We start from the raw sequence: 25288 nt of genomic DNA on the forward strand, positions 1-25288 counted from the left end.
CCAGGCATGCGTGTGGCGCAGAGAGACACATATAGGCAGACACTTATACACGTGAAAATAAAATAGCTGTAAAGTTCACCTATGAGAGATATGCAATTCCGTGCCACCTAGTGTATTCAACTGTACGGCCTTCACCACCATAATGTTTTCGTCACTTCCCAAAGAAATCCTGTACTCGCAGGAGTTATTCTACTCTATACTCTCTTCTTCCAGCTTCTGTTAACCACTGTGGGGGTTTGAGTAGGAATGGCTCCCATAGCCGCATAGATTCGGATGCTTGGTCATTAGGTAGTGGTGTTGCCTGACAGGGATAGGGGTTGTGAGTTCGTTGGAGTAGGTGTGGCTTTGCTGGAGGAAGTGTGTCACTGTGGGTGGGCTTTGAGGTTTCAAATGCTCAAGCTGGGCCCAGTTTCTCTCTCCCTCCCTGCTGCCTGCTGATCTGGACGGAGATCTGGCTATCTCTCCAGCACTATGTCTGTCTGTGTACCACCATGCTTCCCGCTCCTGACAATAATGGACTAAACTTCTGAACCTGTAAGCCGGCCCCATTAAATGTCCTTATTAAGAGCTGCCTTGGTTGTGGTGTCTCTTTACGGCAATAGAACATTAACTGAGACAACTCATGGGCTCTGTACTGTGTGGATTTAGTTGTGGAGATCTCATGTGAATGGAATGGTTCAATTGAAGAAGAACACGTAATAAAAACGTCATAAAAGAGCAATCCAGGGGTTGGGGATTTAGCTCAGTGGTAGAGCGCTTGCCTAGCAAGCGCAAGGCCCTGGGTTCGGTCCCCAGCTCCGGAGGGAAAAAAAAAAAAGCAATCCAGGTCTTGGTCCTTCCCATCACCAGCCATCGAGCTGACAGAGGCAGTCAGAACCGGTGTCTGCAGAATGATGGAGTCGAAACTAGAAGACACTCTCGAAGTGAACAGCCGATGCTCCGTGGCTAGAGGGCGCGGCGACCGTCTGCTCAGTGACCTGCAGGAAACTCAGCATAAAGAGCTAAGGGAACCACAGACCCAGAGCCAGAAGAGTTCAAGTCAACAGTGTTTCAACCAACAGAGAATCCAATAAAGAAACATTGTAAAAAAAAACAATCCACTACTTACAGAGCTACGAAGCATACTGACTGGAGTGAAGGTTTCAGCAAAGGTGTTCAACAGACTGAAGACTGGAGATAGTTCAGCAGGGTGTCCATTCTAAAGACAACAAAAAAAAAAAAAAAAAAAAAGAAAAAAGAAACAAAGCAAAAACAAAAAAAAGCAAGAGAAAGTAAATAAAACCAGAGTTTAAGAGCGCTACAGGCGGGGCTGGGGATTTAGCTCAGTGGTAGAGCGCTTACCTAGGAAGCGCAAGGCCCTGGGTTCGGTCCCCAGCTCCGAAAAAAAGAACCAAAAGAAAAAAAAAAAAAGAGCGCTCCAGGCACCATTAGGTACAGTGATGCTCACAGTGGGGAGGGAGGAAAAGATCCATGGAGGAGGGGAAGCCTTTGAACAAAGATCTGTACATGTAAGAAGCCCACAAGCACCAAATAAGATGAGCATTCAAAACAAAACAAAACACCACGGCATGACTTTAATAACCAAAGACAGAACTTTTGGAAGCAGTTAAGTGAGAGTGACTCATTTCCCACAAAAGATCATCAATGTGTGTGACTAAGCTGATTTCTTATCTGAAAGCCGATACGGGTCAGTGAGATACCAAATTGGTAAGAAAGAGTAAGATGATCTCTTCACTCAAAACCTGATGCAGTGCCTTAAAACCGTCAGTACTTTTCCATAGTCTATATGTTTGCACCAAGAGTCATATGTTGAAACAAGATAGGATCTTGGGTAGGAGATTAAATCATGGGGGCAGAACTTGCACGAAAGACTCACCCTATAAAGGGCCTAAGAGGAACTAATTTGGCCCCTTATATTTCCTTTGTCTCCTCTTCCTTATGAGGATGGTGTTTGTCCCTTGAGGAGTTTACAAGATGCTGTCTTGGGAACAGACGAAGCCCTGCATTAACACTTCCAATTGATTTCTAGCACCACGAGAAAGAAAAATCCCAGGCATTTGGTTAAACCATCCTGAGTCAAATAACATTTCCACAGAAAAAAGATGACTAGAATTAGCAAATTCCTCAGAGTAATAAAATCTGCAGTACACATAACCAACACGCACACTCCAGTTCTATCTCTGTCTTACCAGTGTTTGAGAATAATTAAAGAGGAAACAATTCTTTCAAAATAGCACCCAAAAATTTCTTGGAAATAAATGTAACCAAAGAAGCCAAAGATTTGTTCATGAAAACATTTCTGGAAAAACAAAAAGACTTCAAGAAGTAGAAAGGCTTTTGCTTACAGTCCTGGCACCCTGAAGGATTTGGGGAAGCTAAGCAGGGTCAGGCCTGCTTAGTCCTTGGATGGGAGAAAGGATTTCCATGCTTGTGATTAGATAGCAGGACCTAAGTGATCCAAAGTTCAACTCAATCCAGATAAAAGTGCCAGTGACTTTAGAATTCTACCACACTAATCATCAGCAGGACACCTTCCTCCCAAAACTAGAAGAGGAGGGGACACCTTTAAACTTCCCTTTATGGAGCAATATCTTGATACCCAAACAAGACAAGTGCGGTTCAGAAGAAGGTTAAAGACGATCATGTTCTGAAACCTACACCTGACACTTCTCGTCAAGCTGTGGGCATTAATCCGTGCCGTGTCACTATAAAGTTTATCATTTTTTTTTCTTTTCTTTTTTTTCGGAGCTGGGGACCGAACCCAGGGCCTTGCGCTTCCTAGGCAAGCGCTCTACCACTGAGCTAAATCCCCAACCCCAAAGTTTATCATTTTTGCTGTTTTATGTGAACAGTTCAGCCTCATCAGGTACAATCACGGCTGTGTACCCATCACCACCATCCTTTAGGTAAAAGAAGGATAGCCTCTCTCCCTTTGTGATTGGCATATTTCACTTGGTGTAATATTTTCAAAGCCTAGTCTAGAAAACACAGGTTAGAATTTCTTTTTCATGTCGTTGTGTGCTACAGTCCATCTGTCACCAGTTGTTAGCCACCTGGGTTGTTCCCACCCTTAAGCTGCCTTGGAGGATACAGCTGGAGACATTTTCTACAATGTTCTCATGTGTGCTTTCAGTGTTACAGAGTTGCTGTTGTCCTACTATCAAACTATCATGTAGAAGTGTCTCATGTTATGTTCCTTCCAGGAGTGTGCAAAGTTTCTATTTCTTTGTATACTTTTTACTTTTTTTTTTTTTTTTGAGATACAACTTCTGCCTGTATCCTTGGATGTCCTGGAACTTACTCTGTAGCCAAGGCTGGCCTCAAACTCACAGAGATCCTGCTGCCTCTGCCTTCTGAGTGCTAGGATTAAAGGTGTGCATCTCTGCCTGGCTCTCTGTAGCCTTTGTTGACCTGTTTCCCTGATTTTTGATAATAGCTATCCTGATGTTTGCATGTTAATGGTGAAGAACTGAATTCCTTTTTTTCCCTTAAGATTGAGGATCATCGTAGGCAGTCTATTTTCTCCACTCACTCAATGTAATGCCAAAAGTTCTAACTAGGGCAAAAGCAGCAAGGAAAGGGAGTAAAAAAAACTAAGAACCAAAACTGTTCTTATTTCCATGTGACACAATCGTCCCTGTAGAAAATCTCAAGGGACTCAACAGAAAAACTTCTTAGGTTCATGAGTGAGTTCAGCCAGGTTGTATACGAATATCGGTATCACATGCCCTGTGTGTTGTAGCAGTGGATGTGCATCCAAATTCTAGGCAGTCAAGATCACACACACGTAATATGCACAGAAATTCTGAAGTGTAGTATAAAGTAAGTTCTTATAGGATCTTAATGCTGGAAATTACATTTTGCAAAAGAAATCACCTTTCCCCCTTCTTCTCCCTCTCCTCTTCTCCTCCCCCTTCCTCCTCCCTCTCCCCCCCAGACACACACACACACACACACACACACACACACACACACACACACACACACAGAGTAAAGACTGGAAGATTTGACATAATAAAGAGGTCAGTTCTCACTGAATGGAAATACATGGTATGCTGGCTTGGTTTGTGTCCACTGGAAAAAGGAAACCTAACATTTTCTTGGTGATGGTTGGGGAAGGCCCAGCCCACTGTGGGTGGTACCATCCCTGGGCTGGTGGTTCTGGGTTAAGAAAGCAGGCTGAGCAAACCAGAGGGAGCAAGCCAGGCAGCAGCACTCCTTCAGGGCCTCTGCATCAGTTTCTGCCTCCAGGTTCCTGCTCTGCTTGACTTCCTGCCTTGGCTTCTTTCAGTGATGGACTATGATGTGGAAGTGTAAGCCAAATAAACCCTTTCTTTCCTAACTTGCTTTTTTGGACATGGTGTTTGATTGTAGCAATAGAAACCCAAGGTGAACAAATTCTGGTAAAGTTACACAAGTTTCTGTTGTCTGTAGGTATATGCAAGGTTACTCTAAAATTTGTATGGGAAGACACAGGATATTTAAGACAGCTAAAGTAACTTTAAGTGACATTTATCAACTGTGTGGTTGTACATATCTAATCCCAGCCACCCACAACACTGTGGTAAGAGTTGGGAGTTGAGCTAACATGGACAGTATAGCAAGAACCACTTCGGGTAAAGTAAAATGGAGAATGAAGGAGGAGGATTTAGTCTTCCTGAGTTCAAACCCTGCTATATAGCCACACTAGTTAAAACTGTGGCTTTTGAAGGTCTTGTATATGCCTAGAGCAAAACAGGACACCCAGCGTTTCCGAGTTCTATGTGTGGAACTGGCGTTTGTATATGGAAATTGTCTTCAACACACAGCAGTAAGGTTCAGAGCGGCTTTCATGAGCATGGATGTGTTCTTGTTACAGGCATTAATGGCTTTTCATGACGTGGCCGTGGCCTTCAGCCAGACGGAATGGAAGCTGTTGAGTCCTGCTCAGAGGATCCTATACAGGGAAGTGATGCTGGAGAACTATAGCCATCTGGTCTCCCTGGGTAAGGCCACCCTGTTTTAAGTCTTGGAGTTTATCTGTGGGCATGTTAAACACCTGTGTAGCAGCCAACACCTGTTTTACTTTAGAAGGCCCATGTTTTGCAGTGAAATGTGTGTGCACTTGCACACCTGTGTGCTTGTACATGCAATGACTGACAGTGTATTTCTAGGGATGAATACTGATGGCGCCTGCGCTGCCAGTGTGTGGGTATCAGGTGTAGGTCTGCGGGATTGAAAGAAAACACGTACATGGGTCACCCGTTTTCAGAGAGTGCTACCAAGGCTTTACTGAGATCTCCTTATATACCCTGAGGCAAAAGCCGTGGAAAAACAACAAGGCAGGTGAAAATCCCCAGCCAGGAAAACAGGAAAAGTCTGTGTGGTGGAAAGTCCCGGGCCCAATCAGGGACATAAACAACTTCTTAACAACAAGTTGGAAGACTCAGTGGAGGGGGAAGGGTGCCATGGAAAGTCCCAGCCCCAAATCAGGGGTCAAGAGCAGCTGCCAAGGATGTAAACAACTTCTTGCTATATAGCAGGCTAAAAGGCTCAGCGAGGGGGAAGGAAAACCCTAAGGTAGGGCCCAACAATTCCCCCTCTTATTTTTTTTTAAGTAGCGTTTATCTTAGGATCAATCTGGGGTTCCAAAACTCTTTCCCATCTCTGAAAACCCTGTCAGCCTCAGGGTTTCTGTCTTAGGTGAGTATGGTCCCAGAAGGGTGCCCGTCTTTGGCTAACTACTTGTCGTACAAACTGAGCCTAATTTGGGCCAATGGATTAGTCCTGGCCAATGAAAATCAAACCTGTTTGGTTTCAGCCTGAGACTGGATCTGTTGGTACTTCAAAACAGCCCAGGGGCAGCTGCTAAGAGTGAGAAATGAAGATAAGCATTTAAATCCAACAGCCTTGTTGCTATTAAGGACCTTAACAGGGGTTACACACAGAATGATAAAAGGTAGAACAAGATATAATATGGGTTCCCCAAAGGAAGTCCAATTGAGAGCAATTTGTTGGTTGACATTAAGAATGACCAACTGAGGGCTGGAGAGATGGTTCAGCAGTTAAGAGCACCGACTGCTCTTCCAGAGGTCCTGAGTTCAATTCCCAGCAACCACATGGTGGCTCACAACCATATGTAAAGAGATCCGATGCCCTCTTCTGGTGTGTGTGAAGACAGCTACAGTGTACTTATATATAAAATAAATGAATAAATCTTAAAAAAAAAAGGAATGACCAACTGAATCTGAATATTAACGCTATTCTGCACAGTCAATGCCGTGGCGACTTCTCCAGAATGTATCCTGTATCCACAGTCCCAACGACAGCTGCCAACTGAGATATGGCCACACTGGCCACTGCAGCAGCAATGGCTGAAGTGGCGATGGCAGCAGTGACTGTCGCAGTAATGCCAAAGTCTCTTTTATGCCTGTAGAGTACCACTGGGCATCAGCCTTCATCTAGAGGGGTATGGGGATCACACCAGGAACTCGAACAATCCATGCAGAATCTTCCTGTTCCCAGCAACTGGTCAGTAGGATAGGACCTGTAAAGGTAGAATCTCTTCCTTGACACTGCCTTAGTCCCATTCTGAACCAAAAGAAAGGGGGTGCCAACACGCATGGCACAGATTTCAGAAAATTTTCTCTTAATTGACCAAAGTCTCCAATATCGAAAAGAAATATTGAGTCTTTTCTGGAGCAGCAGCTACTCCCCAAAATTTAAAGCACGTCGTAAGCTTGTAGTAAAATTAAAATGTCTATATAATGAATAATATACACTGAAAGATTCAAAGTCTTAGCTTCTTGTATTGAAGCAGTGACAAAAAAGTTTTTACATGATGTAGGGCCAAGAGTGATTCCTTGAGGAAAAACTTTCCAATGGTATCATTTCATGGGCTCTCCAAAATTATAAGCAAGCTCACTAAATGAAAATCTTTCACAATCACCAGGATGTAAAGAAAGAACATAAAAACAATATTTTTTTTTGTCTATTTTATTTTATGTATGTGAGAACACTGCTGCTGTCTTCCGACACGAGAAGAGGGCAGCAGATCCCATTACAGATGGTGGAGAGCCACCATGTGGTTGCTGAGAATTGAACTCATGACCTCTGGGAGAGCAGCAGTGCTCTTAACCGCTGAGCCATCTCTCCAGCCCATAAAAACAATATTTTAAATCTATAATAATTCTACATCTATTTCTTGAAATAGCAGTTGGAGTGAGCAAACAGGCTGTAATGCTCTTAGAAGTTCCATAGCCTCATCAACCTTTTGTAAATCCTGTAACAATCTCCACCTGTTTGATTTTTTTTTCTTAATTACAAACATGTGTGAGTTAGAATCTTGAGCCTGTCTGTGATCAAACTGCAAACTGCAGCCAATGTTTGGCTACACTGGCAATCTTTAACCACAATCTTTAAGTTTCCCTTGTAACACCACAGCACAACCATAACTTTGGAAAGCAAAACTCAACCTCCAACAAACCATCTGTTCTCCAAAATCCAGTCTTTCCAAAACACCAAGTCCATTCCTCATGCTTTAAAGTTTGACTGCCAATTCTTGCATATGAACGAACGATTGTGTGGGCTCTAATTTCTCAACAAAGAGACATTGCCCTAAATTCTTTATAAGTCTGGTTTCTAGGTTAAGAATTATATTAAAATATTATTCCAATTTAGACCTGTTTCCCTGGGTTGGTTCATACCACGGGTTGTCTAGAATGACTCCAGTTTGTACAAATTTTTAACCATACCCAATAACTTAAAAGCCAGTAAACTATAACCAAGACATGTAGAGCATATTATACATTTAAAACTAATCAGAAACAAAAAATGAAGTGACTACACATATCTTTAATATTTAGATCAAACACCATTTTACCTGTTCTAACTGATTTTAAGAGAAGCACCTTGTCACCCCTGTTGAGTCCAATAATCACAGTCAAAGATTTTTCTAAGAGAAACAGCCATCAGTTCCATTACCATAGAAGCTGTGAAGCTTCTGGTGCCTTTAGGATCGGCTAGTGTAAACATTTAGCCAGCCCCCTGGGGAGCTTCCCCAGCGGACCTAGGCTCCTAGTTACAGATGCAGGGCTCCAAAAGCCAATTGAAACTTCTTTTTATTTATTTGTTCCTTTCTTGAAAGGAATTAAAACTACATCAAGGGGTGAATCAACCAGCATTTAAAGTTTTAACCATTTTTTTCCTTTTAAACACGAAACACAAAACATTCAAGCAACGAGAAGCAAAACCCAGACATAAACTGACATACATGGACAGCTTGGTGCACCAAGGACAGACAATAGACATACAAGGAAAAAACTAGATGGCATCCCACCAAAGGAACCCAGATATCCTACCTAAAGGACCCAGAACCAGAAATAAGCACTTCTCCAATAGCAGCAAGGAGGCAGGACCATCTCCTGCCTTCCTTCTGTCCCTTGGAGAGCTCTTAAAAAGCTTAAGCTCATTTTCCTTCTCTTGACAAAGCATCTGTGGAGAGTCCGCGAGGACTGTTTTTCTCAACCCCATTCTTTCTCCTGTCCAGGGTGTAAACTGTCTCTAGTCAGGGTCCAAAGACTAAAAGCATCTATGAGAATTGACTTTGCTTCTCTAGATTTTAGCATAACTCTAAAAGAACACATGCACAAAAACATTTTATCGTTATTACCTTGTCTCCTTTTACAAGGTTTACTCACCACTACCCCAAATCTTTATTTTTCTTTGCACATACTTTCAATTCCTGCGGTCCTTCTGAATTATGCTTACTGGGGCCTTTCCTGGACCATTTTCTCCCAATTTCTCAGTCTCCCTTTCCAATGTTATCTCCTCATCTGCATCAGACTCATAGGAAGTTGAATCAGTCACTGCTGTCCCTACAAATTGACTCCTTAGTATGTTCATCCTGTGCAGTTCCAAATGTCCTTTCAATTTCCATCACCTGTTCTTTGACCCTCTCATTTTCACTAAGTAAAGCGTCCTTCACTAACCTCCATAAGGAAAAGGTAGCAATTGGAATGCTCTCTGACCCCCCATCTTGGAGGGCCTTCTGTAAATCCCCTTTAACCTGTTTCCAATCCGGAATATTCAAACTGCCACTAGCTATAAACCAAGGACTGACTTGTTCTATAGTTTTAACAAAAATCTTGGGCTGTCTTTACCTTAATACCAGTACCTTGTTGTTTGAGTAAACTTACAAGCTGATCTACGACCAATAACGAGGAACTTGTAGTTCCCATCGCTAAGACAAAACCTTTGTAGCTCTACTTTGCCCCGTGTTCACCGCTTGTCCCCAATACGTTCCGCTTCCTTGCCGGTCCATCTTTTGGAACGATCCTGTCAGGTTGTCCTCTCTTTCCCGGTCTCGGTGGGACCTCCAGATGACGGCACCTGAGCTGCCAGTGTGTGAATATCGGGCGTAGGTCTGCAGGATTGAAAGAAAACACGTACATGGGTCACCCGTTTTCAGAGAGTGCCACCAAGGCTTTACTGAGATCTCCTTATATACCCTGAGGCAAAAGCCGTGGGAAAAACAAGGCAGGTGAAAATCCCCAGCCAGGAAAACAGGGAAAGTCTGTGTGGTGGAAAGTCCTGGCTCAATCAGGGACATAAACAACTTAACAACAACAAGTTGGAAGGCTCAGTGGAGGGGGAAGGGTGCCATGGAAAGTCCCAGCCCCAAATCAGGGGTCAAGAGCAGCTGCCAAGGGTGTAAACAACTTCTTGCTATAGCAGGCTAAAAGGCTCAGCGAGGGGGAAGGGAAACACCCCAAGGTAGGGCCCAACAGATTACCCTGCTTTTGATTCCCCTGTCCTTGTTCATTCTTTCTCAGTATTCTGATATTCTTTCCCCATCTCTCTACCTCCCTTCTTGGTGTTTAGCATCTCCTAAGTTGGCCTGGAGTTCTGTTGTAGCCTCTTCAGCTGCTAGCCTAAGGTCACTTTGGGTTTGTTTCTCGTGACTAGGAATTGCTTTTCCCAAACCGAAACTCATCACACAGCTGGAACAAGGAACAGAGCCCTGGAGAGATGGATGTCTTCTGGACCTCTGTCCAGGTAAGAGGGAGCCTCTGGGCCGGTGAGGATACAAGGCATTGAGGGACTCCCCAGACAAGGAAGGGGCCCACTCTGACATGCTAACAGTAGCTCTCCTATAGGCCTCCCGGGGCTCCAGGTAAGGCTGGGTAGCACTGTCTCCCTCCCTCCCTCTCACACTTGCTAGGTCACTCCCCACCCCCACCCCATCTCCCCCGTGTGCATCCTTGGAGACTGACTAGGCTGTTCCCGCTGAACATTCTTCAGTTTCTGTTCTTGACCCCGAGACTGCTGTACATCACACCGGCCCTGTGAATCCTCACAGCTTTGCTTTCTTTATGATGGTTTAGTTAATGCGAAGAAGTGTAGCAATATGACCGCCCTTGCGTGGGGCTAGGAGCTCACTGTCCACCAGGGGGCAGGCTTGTTCCTTCTCAGACTGTCCAGCTTCCCGACCTCCTTCGCTGTTCACATTCCATGGCTACCTTTGCCTGCTCATCCCACCCAAAGCGCCTTCCTACCACGTTATTTTGCACATTTGTAGACGTCTCCACTCATAGTACGCAACCCCTAATCCCTGTCAATTAGACGACGTCACTCTGCATTTGTGTGACACTGTGGAAGGATGCAGGAACCACAGAGAGGCCCTAAATAGCTGGCCCATACACGGGCGTGGGTGGCTTTGAATGATGAGCAATGCCACGCTGTCCTAAGCAGGTAAGAGCACGTGCGCCAGTGGCAGTGCGAGAATTCTTCTGACACATCCTTACCAACATGGGGTACTGTCTGACCCCATTTCCCCACCTCTTTGGAACCTCATGGGGTTTTATGTGGCTATTAGGAGTATTTTCTCACGTGATCCGTCCCCTTCTGGGAGTGACGGACTGCTTTAGACATTGGTCCACACTGTGGTTAATTTTTGTTCAGTTATTGATCACAGTGGTAGAATTTTCCCTAAACACTTAGGTCTTTAATTCAACCCACACTAATTTTATATGATTATTAGAATGTCCAGGTAAATTTCTGCCTGGTTTATCTTTTCTTAAATGAATTTGTCTCCACTTTTACTGACATTTTAAAACGTTTTTTGAGACAGGCTCTCACCCTGTAGCCCTGGCTGGCCCGGGACTCCCTGTGTAGACCAGGTTAACTTTGTGCTCACAGAGCTCTGCCTGCCTGAGCCTCCCGTGCGCTGAGATTAAAGGTGGGCAGTACCATGATCTTATTTTATTTTTTCCCTGTAAATAAACAATGTGGAGGGATGTTATGCTTTATACAAAACTTGGACTTTGTAGGAAAGGATACTGCATGAGGTATATTAACATGTAATATAAAATGCTGTTAAGGTATGAGGTATTAAGAAGTAAGGGATGTTTTTAAGGTAAACTATATTAAAAGTGAAGATCAATGAACTTTGTTACAACTGAAATAGGTTATCCATCATTCCCAAGCATTCCATATACCTTACCACACTTCTGTTTTCTAACCTCCTCCTTCTCCTTTCTTTTTGTAAAAAGTATATTTTATTATTTTTTGAAAATTAATAAAATAAATACTTTATTATTAATAAATATTATTACATATAAATATTTATTATGAATAAATAATATTCCATTAATCCTCTTTGAGAATTTCGTGTACACACACAATGTCTTTTGTTCATATTCACCCTCACTTCTACCCCCTCACTTCTCCCAGGTCTCCCCTCCACCACACAGTTCCCAACTTCATGTCCTCCTCTTTCTTTCTTTTTAAAAATTAGCCCAATGAGTCTCTTTTCTTTTGCTCGTGTGTTCATGGGTCTGAGACTGGTAGACTAACCAGGGCCTCGCCTTAAAGGAAACCTATCCACCCTTCCCAAGAAGCCATCGGCTGCCAATATATCCCCTCCTTCCTAACCCGTTTTTCCTGATTATTGATTTGTCTGAATTTTCTAGAATGTATGTAAATTGATGCACCCAGGTTGTAACTGTCTTCTCTACTTAGCATAATTACTTAGAATTTTATCCACGGGCGATACACCAATAATTCACTTTTTGTTGGCGAGTAGAACTACTTCATATTGATAAGTCATGATGTACTTAATTACTGACTTGTATCTGAGTGTTGGTCATAAATAGGGTGCATATTTCTTTAAAATGTCATTTAAATAGGGCCCAAGGTCTATTAGCTTGAAAGGCAATTCAGCATAGAATTAAAAAAAAAAATACCACCCTTCATACCAAGAGCCAGAACATTAAAGCTTGAAGATGACGGTGACATATGGCAGATGAGGTGGTGGGGATCAGAGATTAGAATTATCGTTCAGGGCCTGGTGGATGCAGGACTGTAAATTTAGCACCTGGCTGAGGTAGGAGAATGTCAAGAATGGCAGCCTGGTTACAGAGAGAGTTCAAGGCCAACCTGAACAACTGTGAGACCTTCATAATAAAAGGGACATAGTTCACCGATAGAGCATTTGCCTAGCATGTCCAAGGCCTCAGGTTCAGTCCCTAGGACTGAATAAATAAGTGTCCCAAGGATTTTCAACCTACTACATGTACTCTTGAAATAAAAGAGTATAAAAATATCTGCAAAGAAATATTTTACATAAAAATAAATCTATAGTTGTGTTACTGAAATATGCAACAGAAAACATGAACTCATTGGATGGGCTTAGCTAATAGAGTTGGAGTGATAGGATGGAATCAGTGAATTTGTTTTCTGTTTTAAGACAGGGTCACACTCTGTAGCCCTATCTGGCCTTGTTCTCATAGGGTCCACCTGCTCAGCTTCCCGCGTGGTGGGATTAAATACATGCACCACTACATCCAAGTGGAATCAATGAACTTGATTCCAGAACAATTAAATATTATAAACCTGAACAAAGAAAGGAAATAGCTTGAAAAAGAATGGTTTTAGAGACTTCTGGGATAAGAACAAGAAACAGCACTTATGTCATCAGAACCCAGAAAGGATACTGAAAAATATTTGAGAAACTCATGGTTGAAAACTTACTAAAAGATAAACATACAGATACAAGAAGCCATAGAAACATTAAATAAACATCTATGCATAAACACTAAGACACATGATAACTACAATTCTGAACACTAAAAAGAGGGGAAAGACCTGGAAGGCAGCCAGTGGGGCGTGGGGAGGGAAATGCCTTGCCTATAGAGGATTTTTCATGTGAACTAACTGGGCCAATGAGGACACGGCAGGGATTTTTCTCAAGTACTGAAAGGATTGTAAAAAAAATTTTGTGGGGGGAGGGGATTGTAAATTTTATACCCAGCAAAACTATCCCTGAGAAATGAAAGTGATTCTTTGCCACTAATAGAAATAAAGTTTGTGACACATATGTTAAACTATGGGTAAGGAAATTCTTCAAAGAGAAGGAAATAATAAAAGAGCTGATCTTGCTCTCATCCCCAGTACCAAAACCCAACCAACCAACCAAACCCCCAAATCACAACAACAACAACAACAACAACAACAACAAACCATTAAAAAGAGAAGTTGTGGAGCAAGGGCATTAGAAAGAAGGAAAAGGGTTTTAAGAGTACAAATATGGCTCTACAGTAGAGTGTCCTTTATGACTAAGATTTTTGCAGTTATATTGACGATTAAATCAAGTTTTTACCTTAACTACAATTTCTTAAGGAAGTATGGTAAATAAGAACATAGAAGATAATGGGACCTAAACAATGGTTCTTTGCACTTCAGGAGGTAAAATGTCGATAAGGAATACTGGGGTACCATCCCTCTATGGGCTTTTCTTTTCTGCCTTGTGTGTCAGGTTTAGAATATTTCTGCTCTACCATTAACAGAAGGAAGAGAGAGGTAATAGGCACCAAGTCAGCCACAAACTAAGAAGACAAAAACCAGTAGTTCTTAAGGCTCGCAAATAATCCTCTTGGACTTGCTCTGCCCCCAGGCTCACAGGGCCAATGGCCAGGTCCCCCACCAGGGGTTCCATTTCCAGAATTCTGCCAAGCCCCATCCCATGCCATCAGCTGGGAGGAGAATGCCTTCTCAGAACCACTATGGTCCCCCTCCCCTTGAAGCCAGTGTGGAGGTCCGCTTGCTCCCATGGTTTGTGGACTTTGCCTCCGTTGTGGAAGTGACATTGATTTGATTTGGGGGTCACCACTTTTTTTTTTTGAAGCACAGTGCACGTTTACATCAAAATAGCTCTACTAAAATAAAAGTGAAATACCAAACCAAATTAGTGAGTAGACAATTCTTAAGAAATGCACGTGAGCGGTGAACGTGTGAGGAGGGGTTCAACATCTTCAGCCACCAGGGAGCTGCCAATTAGAGCTGCTCTGAGATTCCATTTCACCCCCATCAGAATGGTCATCATCAGGAAAACAAAAACCTCTAAGTTCTAATGAGGATGTGGGGGAAAGGAGCCGCTCCACAGTGCCGGCGGGAATATAGCGAATGCAGCCTCGATGGGAACCAGTATGGCAGGTCCTGGAGAAACTAAAAATAGAACTGTTACACGACTGGGGACTAGAGAAGGTAACGGAATAGATGTGATAAGAAAGCAGAAGTCATAAGGAAGGACCAGCTAGAGAGGGTTAGGGAGATAGTGTGGGAGTGAGCAATGGGGGGTGGTGGTGGTGGTGATGACATACGTGTTGGAAGGTGCCACGATGAAAAACCCCAACTTAGAATTCCTGCACTATTGAAAACGCATATCTAGAGCTTTAGAGTCTGAGAAGTATGGCAGCCCTCCCTCACTCTTTCCTAGTTTCCTGGTCTCCTTCGGTCCCAACTGGCTTCTGGTGCCATAGTCAACCCATGGCGGTTGCAGTTGTAGGTGATTATATGGCCACAGAAGGCTGTCTAGTGATACCCTGGAGTGTTTGCCTCAAAACAAGCTTCCCCGTCTTCCCGATATGCAGAAGCCGAGAAGTTTCCTTAGTCATTCAGTGAACTTCTTGCATTTTCCATTAAGTAGTGAGGTCAGTCGAGCTGCATCTGTGATACTTTGCATAGGGATCTCAGCTAAATATTTCACTGTGCATGAGCCCTACTCTTCCACAAATACTGGAGTACAGTTCAGAAACTCGTTTTCCATGTTTCCTACCAACACTCCCTTTCCTGGCAATCTAGGCTCTTTTTAGCGTGCATATCACAACTCTCCTAGCCTCTGTCACCAGTTCTGAAGCCTCTGCCACATTTTTCTATGTGACTGAAACATCTACCTGTTGGTACCAAAAATCTGTTTTTCTTCAGAAAGACAGCAGTGGTACCAGTAGGGTGGAGGTGTTCCTAACGTGGGAAATTAGTTCACACAGTTTCGGAGGCTGACAAGCCTCAGGATTTGCAGCCAGCAGGCTGGAGCTCTGCAAGGAATGCTGCAGGTCCAGCACAGAGGCTTGTACGCCAAAGCTTTTGCTTGAGTTGGGAAATTGAGGAACTATTTCTAATCGGGAAAGTCCTCAGGAGAAGCATTCCCTTACTGGGGGAAGATCAGTCATTAGTCCTATTCAGGCCTGTGTTTGATGGGATGAGAGTCACTGATGTTAAAGAAGGCAAACTCAGTTGTTTCCAGTTTAAATTTGCCACACTACCACACTGCCAAGTGTACTATGAGGGTAAATATTTTCATTAGAAGCCACACCTCTCCTGTAAGGGCAGGGGTTACCATGCTTAGATCAGTCACCCCATTAACATAAGACACACAACAGTTCCCCTGCTGCTGAAGATATGCAAAAAGATGTATGGTAAACATGATTAGTATTTATGATCAAGTGGGGATATTGATAAGGCAAAACACAGGTATTCCTTCCTTCCTTTCAAATCACAGGCAAGTAGCCAGCAGTGTATACTCTCTGGAATTACAGAAAGAGTGTGTGTGTGTGTGTGTGTGTGTGTGTGTGTGTGTGTGTGTGTGTGTGTGTGTGTTGTTTGATGGCTAAATATTCAACCCAGGGCCTTGTATATGCCAAACATGTGCTCTATTACGAGCTGTGAGTAGTTGATGTTAGATATGCAGACAACTGCCAAGAGTCGAGTTGATACCGGTAAACTGGCTTACCAGAGGAAATCAGAGTTTAGTGAGCTGAACTAGAACACATTTCCTGATGAGAAACTGACCACAGTAGGACCTTTAATGACCTGATCTGGGTATGAAGTCCCGAATTCTCACCGTTTGGAAGGCCATGAGGAAAGGCATTAGTCGTTGTCGGGAAGTGTGTTCAACTTGCAGGGACACCCAGAAAGCGAGTGTATTGAGTTTTCATAGGAGAAAACCACGGACTTGGCACTTAGGAGTCAGTAGTTATTCATGAAATGTTCTACAGTTCTCACTCTGGACTTCATGGATGTCTTTCTTATTGTAAGGACTCCTCTTCAGTGTGAAAGGAGCAGTAAGTGGGACACTAATAATTGACTGTGGTCCAACAGCCATCTATAAACAGTTGGCAGACCTGTCGCAGATACTTCATGAAATATGTCTCCCTTTGTATCAGCCTGCAGGAATCAGGGAGGTCATTCTGAGGCCTCAGTCAGAGCTTGTCAGATTTTTTTTTTTATGATCAGCTCCAAGTAGGTAAGAACCAGTTGCAGTGGGACAGGTATATTGACTTGACATCTCCCAGGCAAGTCCTGTTATTAGAGGGGAACGTTTAAGAAAATCCAAGAGACTCTTGGATTAATTAGGTCACAAGAATGAGATTTTTTTTAAGGACTCGTAGGCAGGGACCCTGGCAGATCCTACTTCACTGCTGAATCCCCATTTTCTGATGAGAGTCCCAGGTTCTTTTCCTGGTTTGCATATGGGTGAGGGAGCATTCAGCTGAATAACACATATGGACCTCTTTACATTGTTTAGTACTGCCAGGTGGGGGACGGCTTGAGACTTAGTCACTTCCTTATAGAGCAAAGAAAACCACTGAAGAAATTTGTACTACCCGATTGAGTAAAAGCAAGTATCCGTGGATGTTCACGTCCTAGTCTAATTGTAATATCGTGCAGAGCAGACATCACCCATAATGCTTTTCAGTGTTTTAGTTTTCCTCTCAGAGCCGTGGGAAGGCCATTTGCAGTAGAGTATGGAAGATAGACCTGTAAAGGGAGTGTTTGTTGTGAACATCTGAGGAATCACTGTTGGGGAAATGTTCCTTACCCACAAGGCACCTCTGTGATTCTGACCACTGCTTTCTCTCAAGCAGAACCCAGGACAGAATTAGAGGCCGGTCTCTCCTGCCCGATATCCTTTGCTAGTCCAGAAGTCCTCAGAGTGTGTGTGCTGAATGGATCTCCCTCTCAGACTTTCCCAAGCCCACCAGAAGGGGGCAACTTCCAGTCAGAAGCTCCAGGCTGTTCTAGCAATGGAGGAGGTGAAGAGAGAGACAACAGTGATGCTCTGTTGGAGAGGACGAGTCCAACAAGGATTCTGAAGACGTTCTTTAGCCCATGTCAAGGTCAGATGGCATACTGGGCAGAAGGCGACAGTAAGCAAACAGACCTTGGCCTGGCCCCTGAGGAGGCAGTCCCGGTGTTGAAGGGACCCGATGAGTCAGCATCTGGAGCCGTCATACAAGGAGCGTTTCCACTAGGGCTTAATGATGTCACAAACCTGTTCAGCCCTCAGAAGCATCACGTATATCCTGACTGTGGAGGGGGCTTTTGCCAGAGTTCGGACCTCATGAAGCTCCAGAGAATGGACGGAGGGGAGAAGCCTTACTCGTGCTCGGAGTGTGGGCACCAGTTTACTCAGAAGGCTTCTCTCACTGTCCATCAGAGGAAACACTCGGGAGAGAAGCCACACGTGTGTGGGGAGTGTGGGCGAGGCTTCATGTATGTATCGTCCCTCAACAGCCACAAGAAGATTATTCACTCTGGAGAGAGACCCCTTGTATGTCCGGAGTGTGGGCGTGGCTTCCGCCAGAAGATAGACCTCCTCCTCCACCAGCGGACTCACCTGGATAAAAAGCCCTTCGTGTGCCCTGAGTGTGGGAGGGGCTTTTGCCGGAAGGCCTCACTACTGCAACACCGGTGGTCACACTCTGGTGACAACCCCTTCATATGCTCAGTGTGTGGGCGTGGCTTCAGGCTGCTCTCCAGGCTTCTCACTCATCAGATCACCCACTCCGGGGAGAAACCACACGTTTGCCCCGATTGCGGGCAACGCTTTGGCCAAAAGGGTACGCTCATGAGACATCAGAAGACACACACAGGGGAGAAGCCTTACGTGTGTCGCCAGTGTGGCTGGAGTTTCACCCAGAAGGTCAACCTCATTAGGCACCAGAGGATTCATACAGAGGTAAAACCTTTCCTGTGCCCCGAGTGTGGACGAGCCTTTGAGTTTAAGTCGCTCCTCACCAGACACCGGAAGACACACACCGGGGAGAAGCCCTATGTGTGCCCCCAGTGCGGTAGGGGGTTTAGCCAGAAGTTCAACCTCATTGGGCATCAGAGGATTCATGCAGGGGAGTTACCTTTTCTGTGTCCTGAGTGTGGGCGTGCATTTGTAAAGAAGGCCACGCTCATCCGACACCAGAGGACCCACGCAGGGTGGGAGAAGCCTTACCAGTGCCCCGAGTGTGGACGAACCTTTGAGTTTAAATCACTCCTCACAAGACACCAGAAGATACACACAGGGGAGAAGCCTTATGTGTGTCCTCAGTGTGGTAGGGGGTTTAGCCAGAAGTTCAACCTCATTGGGCACCAGAAGACGCATACAGGGGAAAAGCCCTATGCCTGTCCCCAGTGTGGCCAGCGTTTCAGGCAGAAGTTCAACCTCGTTAGGCACCAGAGGATTCACACAGGGGAGAAGCCGTTCCTCTGCGCAGAGTGTGGGCGAGCATTTGGAAAGAAGGTCTCTCTCATTAGACACCAGAGGACCCACGGAGAGGAGAAACCTTACAAGTGCCCTGAGTGTGGACGAGCCTTTGAGTTTAAGTCTCTCTTCATCAGACACCAGAAGACACACACGGGGGAGAAGCCCTATGTATGCACCGAGTGTGGCAAGGCTTTTAGCCAAAAGTTCAACCTCATTGGGCACCAGAGGAGCCATACAGGGGAGAAGCCTTACCTGTGCTCCCAGTGCGGGCGTGCTTTTGGTTTTAAGTCACTTCTCACCAGACACCAGAGGACACACTCCAAGTAGAAGAGGCTTTTTGTAAACAGCTTATGTGGGTAGGGAGTGGATGGGATGCCACACCTCACGTCTGACTAGAGGACTCAGTCCAGTTGGTAGAGAAGCCTTTGGCTTTAACTCTGCCCTCATCAGACATCAGCAGACCTACTCTGGCAAGAAGCCCTTAAGTGCAGGGATCGTGGGCGTGGCTTCAGCTGGACGTTTCACCTCCACAGACTTAGGAAGACCCAAGTGTGGGCCATCGGCTCCTAGCCTGAGAGGTGTTTGCCTGACCTGTTGTTTCCTTTCCCCAGGATCAGGGAGCTGGCAGAAATCACTAGTGAATGTTCCTGGAAATAGAGTAGGGGAAAAGTCCTTGCTTGTTCATGAAATCATTGGTTTATTGTTTATTATCTTTGGTTAATAGTATGTGTTAGTTTTCTAGGGCTTCCTAACAAAATACCCCGGACCGTACAGCTTAGGCAAAAGAAATTTACTCTGCTGTATATATGGAGCCTAGAAGTCCTCTGTCAAACCGGCTCAGGTGTTGCTGTAGCCACACCTCCCCGTAGCGGGTGGATGGCTTCCTGATGTGCTGTGCACCTACAGGTCCATCCCTCCTGTATATACTTTCCTGGTGCCTCTCATCCTGGACCACATCCAGATGACCTTGTTTAATCTTGAGTAAATGTCCTGCCTCCAAGTCACATCACACAAGAGGTGAGGCATCAGTATTTACACTGTGGGGATAGGATTCCAGGCATCCTCAGACCTCAGATCCTTAGCTCATTTCAGTATCAGCTCTAAACTGAAAATCTCTAACGCAAAATCTCTAAATCAGGCGTGGGTGAGCATATCATCCCAGTTCACAATCCTGTGAAATCAAATATGGGATTTGCTTCCTCCAAAAATCCAGCGACCAGACAGATACAGGTTGGATGTTCCTATTCCCAAAGGGAAACACCAGAAAGGCCTGAGAAGTGATGGGTCCCAGTGTTGAGCACAAACCTAGCAAGGCAAATTCTCTGGGACCTTAAGTCTCAAGAACAATATTGACCCAATGTTCTGTCCCCTGGCTCGCAGGGCTGGCAGGCAGTATCGTTTCCCCAGCCCTGAATAACAGCTTCATGCATTTGACCTCACTCCAGTCCTGATCTCTCTGGGCCTGGCCAGGGTTTAGAACCACATTTTCCTTTTCTTTCTCTTTCTCTTTCTCTTTCTCTTCCTCTTCTCTTCTCTTCTCTTCTCTTCTCTTCTCTTCTCTTCTCTTCTCTTCTCTTCTCTCCTCTCCTCTCCTCTCCTCTCCTCTCCTCTCCTCTCCTCTCCTCTCCTCTTTTCTTCTCTTTTCCCTTCCCCTCCCTCCCTCCCTTCTTTTTTCCTTTTGGTGTTTTGAGACAGGGACTCTCTGTTATGTAGCCCTGGCTGTCCAGGAACTCAATATGTAGACCAGGCTGGCCTCAAACCCAGAGATCCACTTGACTGTGTCTGCTGAGTGCTGGGATTAAAGGGGTGAACAGCACGAATTGCTCCTCCCTTTCCCTGAGGACGAACAACACATGGCTCGGAGCTCCACTGATCTTTTCTGTAGAATCTCCGAAGTCCCAAAGTCTGTCTTCCTTTTGCCCCAATCTCTCTCCGTCTCCCAGGGTTGGAAGAGATGGCTGACGAGCTCTGGTTCACACTGGTGCTGGTTCACACTCATGCTAGCCTCTGTTGAAAATGGTTTCCAGCCATCTCCCATTTCCTCCAAACACACAACTTTTGTGGTTTGTTTGTTTTACAGTGTGAATAAGGGGAGAATTTCCCAAATTTTTGCTCATCAATTTCCTCAGTTTATCTCTGTCCTCGTGTTTTGCTGGATACAGTGACGGCACATAAGGCTACACTCTGATCACCTATGTAGGAATCTCCTCTGATTTCTACGATTTAAAATCCCTCCATTTGGGGGCATCAAGACGGCACAGAAGTCCGAGGACCCGAGTTTGGTCCCTGGAATCCATGTAGAAGAAGTGACCCAACTCCACAGTAGGTCACTATCCTGTGACCTCCAACGCGAGCTGTGGCACGTGTACCCTAAGTACACTCCAGACCTGATCCATAACGACAAACACTCCATTCTGTAAAACACTAGAATTCAATCCAGCCAGGTTCCTTGTCACTGTATAGCAAGAATACTGGAGCTGGTCTTTTCTACTTTGGGGTTTTTCTTTCCTAACCTTTATCCCCCAGTTTTACCTCCTATCATTAGATAGGAGAGAAAGAAGGATGGGCTGGTGGGGGGGGGGAGAGAGAGAGAGAGAGAGAGAGAGAGAGAGAGAGAGAGAGATCTGTCTCTATAATTTCTGTTTAAGTACAACTACTGCAACCAATCCCCCTGGATGACCACCAACCCCACCTCTCGGGACGCTAGCATTTATATACCTCTGAAGGATTCCGGGAATTCCAAACATGATGCAACTGTAGAAGCTCTCCATAGCTGCCAAAGCCATGCCTCTGCTAGGACAGAAGGCAAATCATAGTCAGCTGCTGTGGGAGCCCCATATCCCACACCTGGGATTAAAACGGAGACATATTTCTGTGTTTGCTAAAGACACCAAGAGTCCAGAATTCCCACTACAGGATACCAGTTTTTAAGCTAGGAGTACCCGATTACTGCTAGAGAGCTCATCAGAATCACGTCACACGTGCACCCTCAAACGGGGTCTAGCCTCTACTTATCATACAGCTCCAAGACACTAACACATTTTGAGGTTATGAGAATACGTCACGCTTGGTTCTAAAGTCTGTATTAGTTAGGGTTACCACAGTACTTTGCTGGTTCCTTCACTTGCCTTTTCCTCTTCTTCCCCACAGTCCCATACCTTCTGATCATTTATTTTTTCTGAGACAGTGTCTCATATAGCACAGGTAGGCCCTCACCTGACCGTGTAGCCAAGACTGGCCTTGAACCTGGCTCTTACCTGTTCTCCCCAATGCTGGGTTTACAAGTATGTGTGACCGTGCCCAACCCTTCCAGGCTTTTAAGGACGGTTCATATTGGATCAGGCCCAGACCTTAAATACTCCTGGACTTCTTTAAATGTTCTGCAAAGACGGTCAAACCATCAGAGCTCTAACCTATGAACTGAGCGCGAAGCAGGACACAGTTCAACACAACAGTATTCTTGCTACATCCCCAAAATCATGACTAGCCACCCCAGCCACAAGAGGTGTTCTCAACCATTTTCTTTTCTGCAGCGGTAAGGCAACAGAAACCACTAACTAGTAAATGCCCTGCTTTTCTGATGGGGAGGAAGGAAAGTTTCATTTCTCATCCACCATGAGGTCGTCGATAGATGCTTTTATGCAGCGGCACTCTCTATCTTAACTTTAAATAAACTGGTTCTCTGCAAAGCTGCACACCCAGGTATGGACTGCATCGTGATCTATTGTGGAGAATTCCGGGGGGGGGGTTGAACCTCTTGGGAGTCAGGGAGGATTTATGCTGCCCCTTTATTCTGGAGTCTGCCTCTTTAAAGTGAGTAATACCGTTTTGAACCTCTCTTGTTCAGAAGGTTCTCCAGTGTCCATGACTAGAGGGCTACAAGCCACATACTCAGTCTCCCTAACACACACAGAAGGGCTTTTTGTTGTTTTTGTTTTTCTGTGAGACAGGGATTCTCTCTGTCCTAGATCTCACTAGGTACACCAGGCTGTCCTAAACTTGGAGGTCCACCTGCCTCTCCCTCCTGAGTGTTGGGATTCAAGGCAAGTGCTACCACCACCCTACCTGGCATTTGTTTTTACCTCGTGTGCACCCCAAAGGCTTATCTTGTTTACCTGTGTCCTTGTTCCAGTGTCCAGCCCAAGGTGTGTCACCCGCTTCAGTCACAAACTTCTTTTGTCCTCCAGCCAGGAGTTAAGGATCTGAGGTCACTCAATTTGACATCTAGTCCAAGACAATGCTCTCCTTGTCTATTTTCTCCAAGGTTTAGAGCCCAAATGCTCCTAATCATGACAAATACTCTAGGATTTGCCCTAGCCCGGTCCTTTTGATGTCCCATATTCACCGTAGGATCAGTCTCCCTAGGACTTGGAACATTTACTGGCTCAGGAGGTTTCCCCAGAATGAAACAAAAGGGATTTCGGTCTAAAGGAGTCAGAGTCTTGGAAATGGGTGCAAAATTGGTAAACGGGTATCACTGGCCCCACCATGTACCTGGAGATGTCCAGCCTTGAGTGATAATCTGGTCAGCCTGAGCAGGGGTGGCTAGGACACCTGGGGATGGGGCCACCTTAACAAATTTACTTCAAAGGCCTTTTACCTCAGCTTCTCAAGCTGCCTCAACTGAAAGTGACATGTGTGTGGACATGCATGTGTGTACATGTATGTTCGTGGTGTGGAAGCATCTCACATCAAGGGTTTAAAGTTTCACCTGAGAAACGGACACTAGCATGTCTATCACTTCAGCCATTTTGATCAAATCCACGTCCCCTCCCCACCCCTCTAGTTCCCCACCTATCTCGCAAGTTTTCCTTCCCAACTTTTCATGCTGTCTGTCTCAAAATTTAACGGCCGCAATTTTAGTTTTGCTGTGCTAAGACACCACCGTTGACTGGAACTTATGGAAGAGAGTTTGAGTTGTGGCTCCACAGGGATTAAGAGTTGATGGCGCGGTAGAGGCGTGGTAACAAGACAAAGCATGGTGGTGCTGGGGCAGGATGCTGAGAGCACCTCCTTTACTACAGGCATGGAGGATACAGCACAATAAAGAGAGGCTCTTTACTCTCAAAGCTCATCCCCAGCTACATACTCTTCTATCAAGGCTGGACCTCCCAAACCTCCCCAAACAGCACTAACAAATGGGGACCAAGCATTCAAATGCCCAAGATAGTAGAGTGCGCTTCTCATTCAAATCATCACACCCATTGAATCCGTTAGTGCTGCCTGCATGAATGTCGGACCATCTACTGGAGCAAGAGTAGGCTCCCAGGACCCACACCCTCTCCCACTAGCCAGCAGTTGACAGTAACTCCTCAGAGGTGGGACTTTCTTTAGCCCTTTCCCCATGGATGGTCTTGTGTAAAGTCTCGTGCACTCAGTTCCATGGCTGTGAGTTCACTGTGTGCGGCTGTATTGTCATGTCTGGCAAATGATTTGCTCCAGATGTATCCTCTCTCTTGACTCTTATCATCTCCGCCACCCTCTTTCATGTGGGTCTCTATATTAATTTCTACCTACTACAAAGACGATTCTCTGTGAGGGTTGAGAGACGCACTAATACATAGTTGTAATGATGAGAGATCAGGGGCTAAAAGTTCATCGCTGGGTCCATTTAGCAGCTTAGGAGTAGTGGGTTCTCCCCTGGGGCCAGTGACTTAGCCAATGACACGTTTTTGACCCAGCTAATGGTACCGGACACGGGTTCCCATCTCATAGAATGGGCTTTAAGAACACTCATGCCACACACTCATATCTTATCTGGTCAGTCCGTATGGCAGCTTGCAGGGTTCACGAATAGGTAAGGGTGATTTCTCTCCCCTGATAGTGTGGGTAGAACTTTCTAGCATTATGAATCCTATCCAGGAGGGGTGAAACTTCCATATCTGTACCAGTTTAATTTCTCCGTTCTGTGACACAGGTAGCTGGGGTCAGCAATGGGGTCCTACTACCAAGTTCTGAATAGCCAAGAACAAAGAAAATAACCGTTATCTTTTTGATGGGGTGGTGTCTATGCTACCTCACTGAGCAACAACTCCCGGTAACCCATGTCCGCATGTCCGGCACTGAAGTGTTTAATAGCCAACGATGTATCTTAGGAAGCTTCTAAAGTGGCAAGTTCCCATATGGCACTTGTAAAAGTCTTCAGTATTAATTATCCTTCATCACACTGCTGTACACTCCTGTTTTTTTAAGATATCTCGCTCTCGCTCTCGCTCTCTCTCCCCGTCTGTGTGTGTGTGTGTGTGTGTGTTGTGTGTATATATGGAGGCCCGAAGCGAGCGTTGGAGCCCCCAAAGTGGAGGTATAAACAGTTGTGAACTGCCTAGAGTGAGCACTGAGAACTTGGAGTCTTCTGGAAGAGCAGTACATGCTCTTAAACTGCCCCGGGCTGTACCGTAAATACAAATCTTTTTGTTTGTTTGTTTGTTTGTTTGTTTTTTGTTTTTTGTCCACTCACTGAAAATGGAGATATTAAAAACAGAAAAAACAAAA

General features: G+C 45.1%; 1 protein-coding gene and 1 long non-coding RNA gene across 5 annotated transcripts in view; one reads left to right on the forward strand and one right to left on the reverse strand.

The window, feature by feature from the left end:
• The window catches only part of Zfp169 (zinc finger protein 169), a 32182-nt gene extending 6894 nt beyond the window's left edge, over positions 1-25288 (forward strand). Inside the window, exons 3-5 of one of the 2 annotated variants that reach the window (XM_087590481.1) lie at positions 4859-4985; positions 9946-10035; positions 17181-25288. In XM_087590481.1, coding sequence (XP_087446607.1) covers positions 4859-4985; positions 9946-10035; positions 17181-19123 — 2160 coding nt within the window. In that variant the 3' untranslated portion in view covers positions 19124-25288. 2 annotated transcript variants of the gene reach the window in all.
• On the reverse strand, positions 626-17228 carry LOC148000033 (uncharacterized). Of its 3 annotated transcripts, none has more exons than XR_015641142.1 (4): positions 17138-17228; positions 9233-9403; positions 1109-1198; positions 626-1001 (listed from the first exon to the last, which is right to left on the reverse strand). It is a non-coding gene; the product is annotated as an uncharacterized LOC148000033 (long non-coding RNA). The 3 variants fall into 3 exon arrangements; XR_015641140.1 differs by having other exon boundaries at positions 9177-9403; XR_015641141.1 differs by having other exon boundaries at positions 627-977; positions 9177-9403.

Source organism: Rattus norvegicus, chromosome 17 (genome assembly GCF_021556685.1).
Source record: "Rattus norvegicus strain SHRSP/BbbUtx chromosome 17, alternate assembly SHRSP_T2T, whole genome shotgun sequence".
NCBI lineage: Eukaryota > Metazoa > Chordata > Mammalia > Rodentia > Muridae > Rattus > Rattus norvegicus.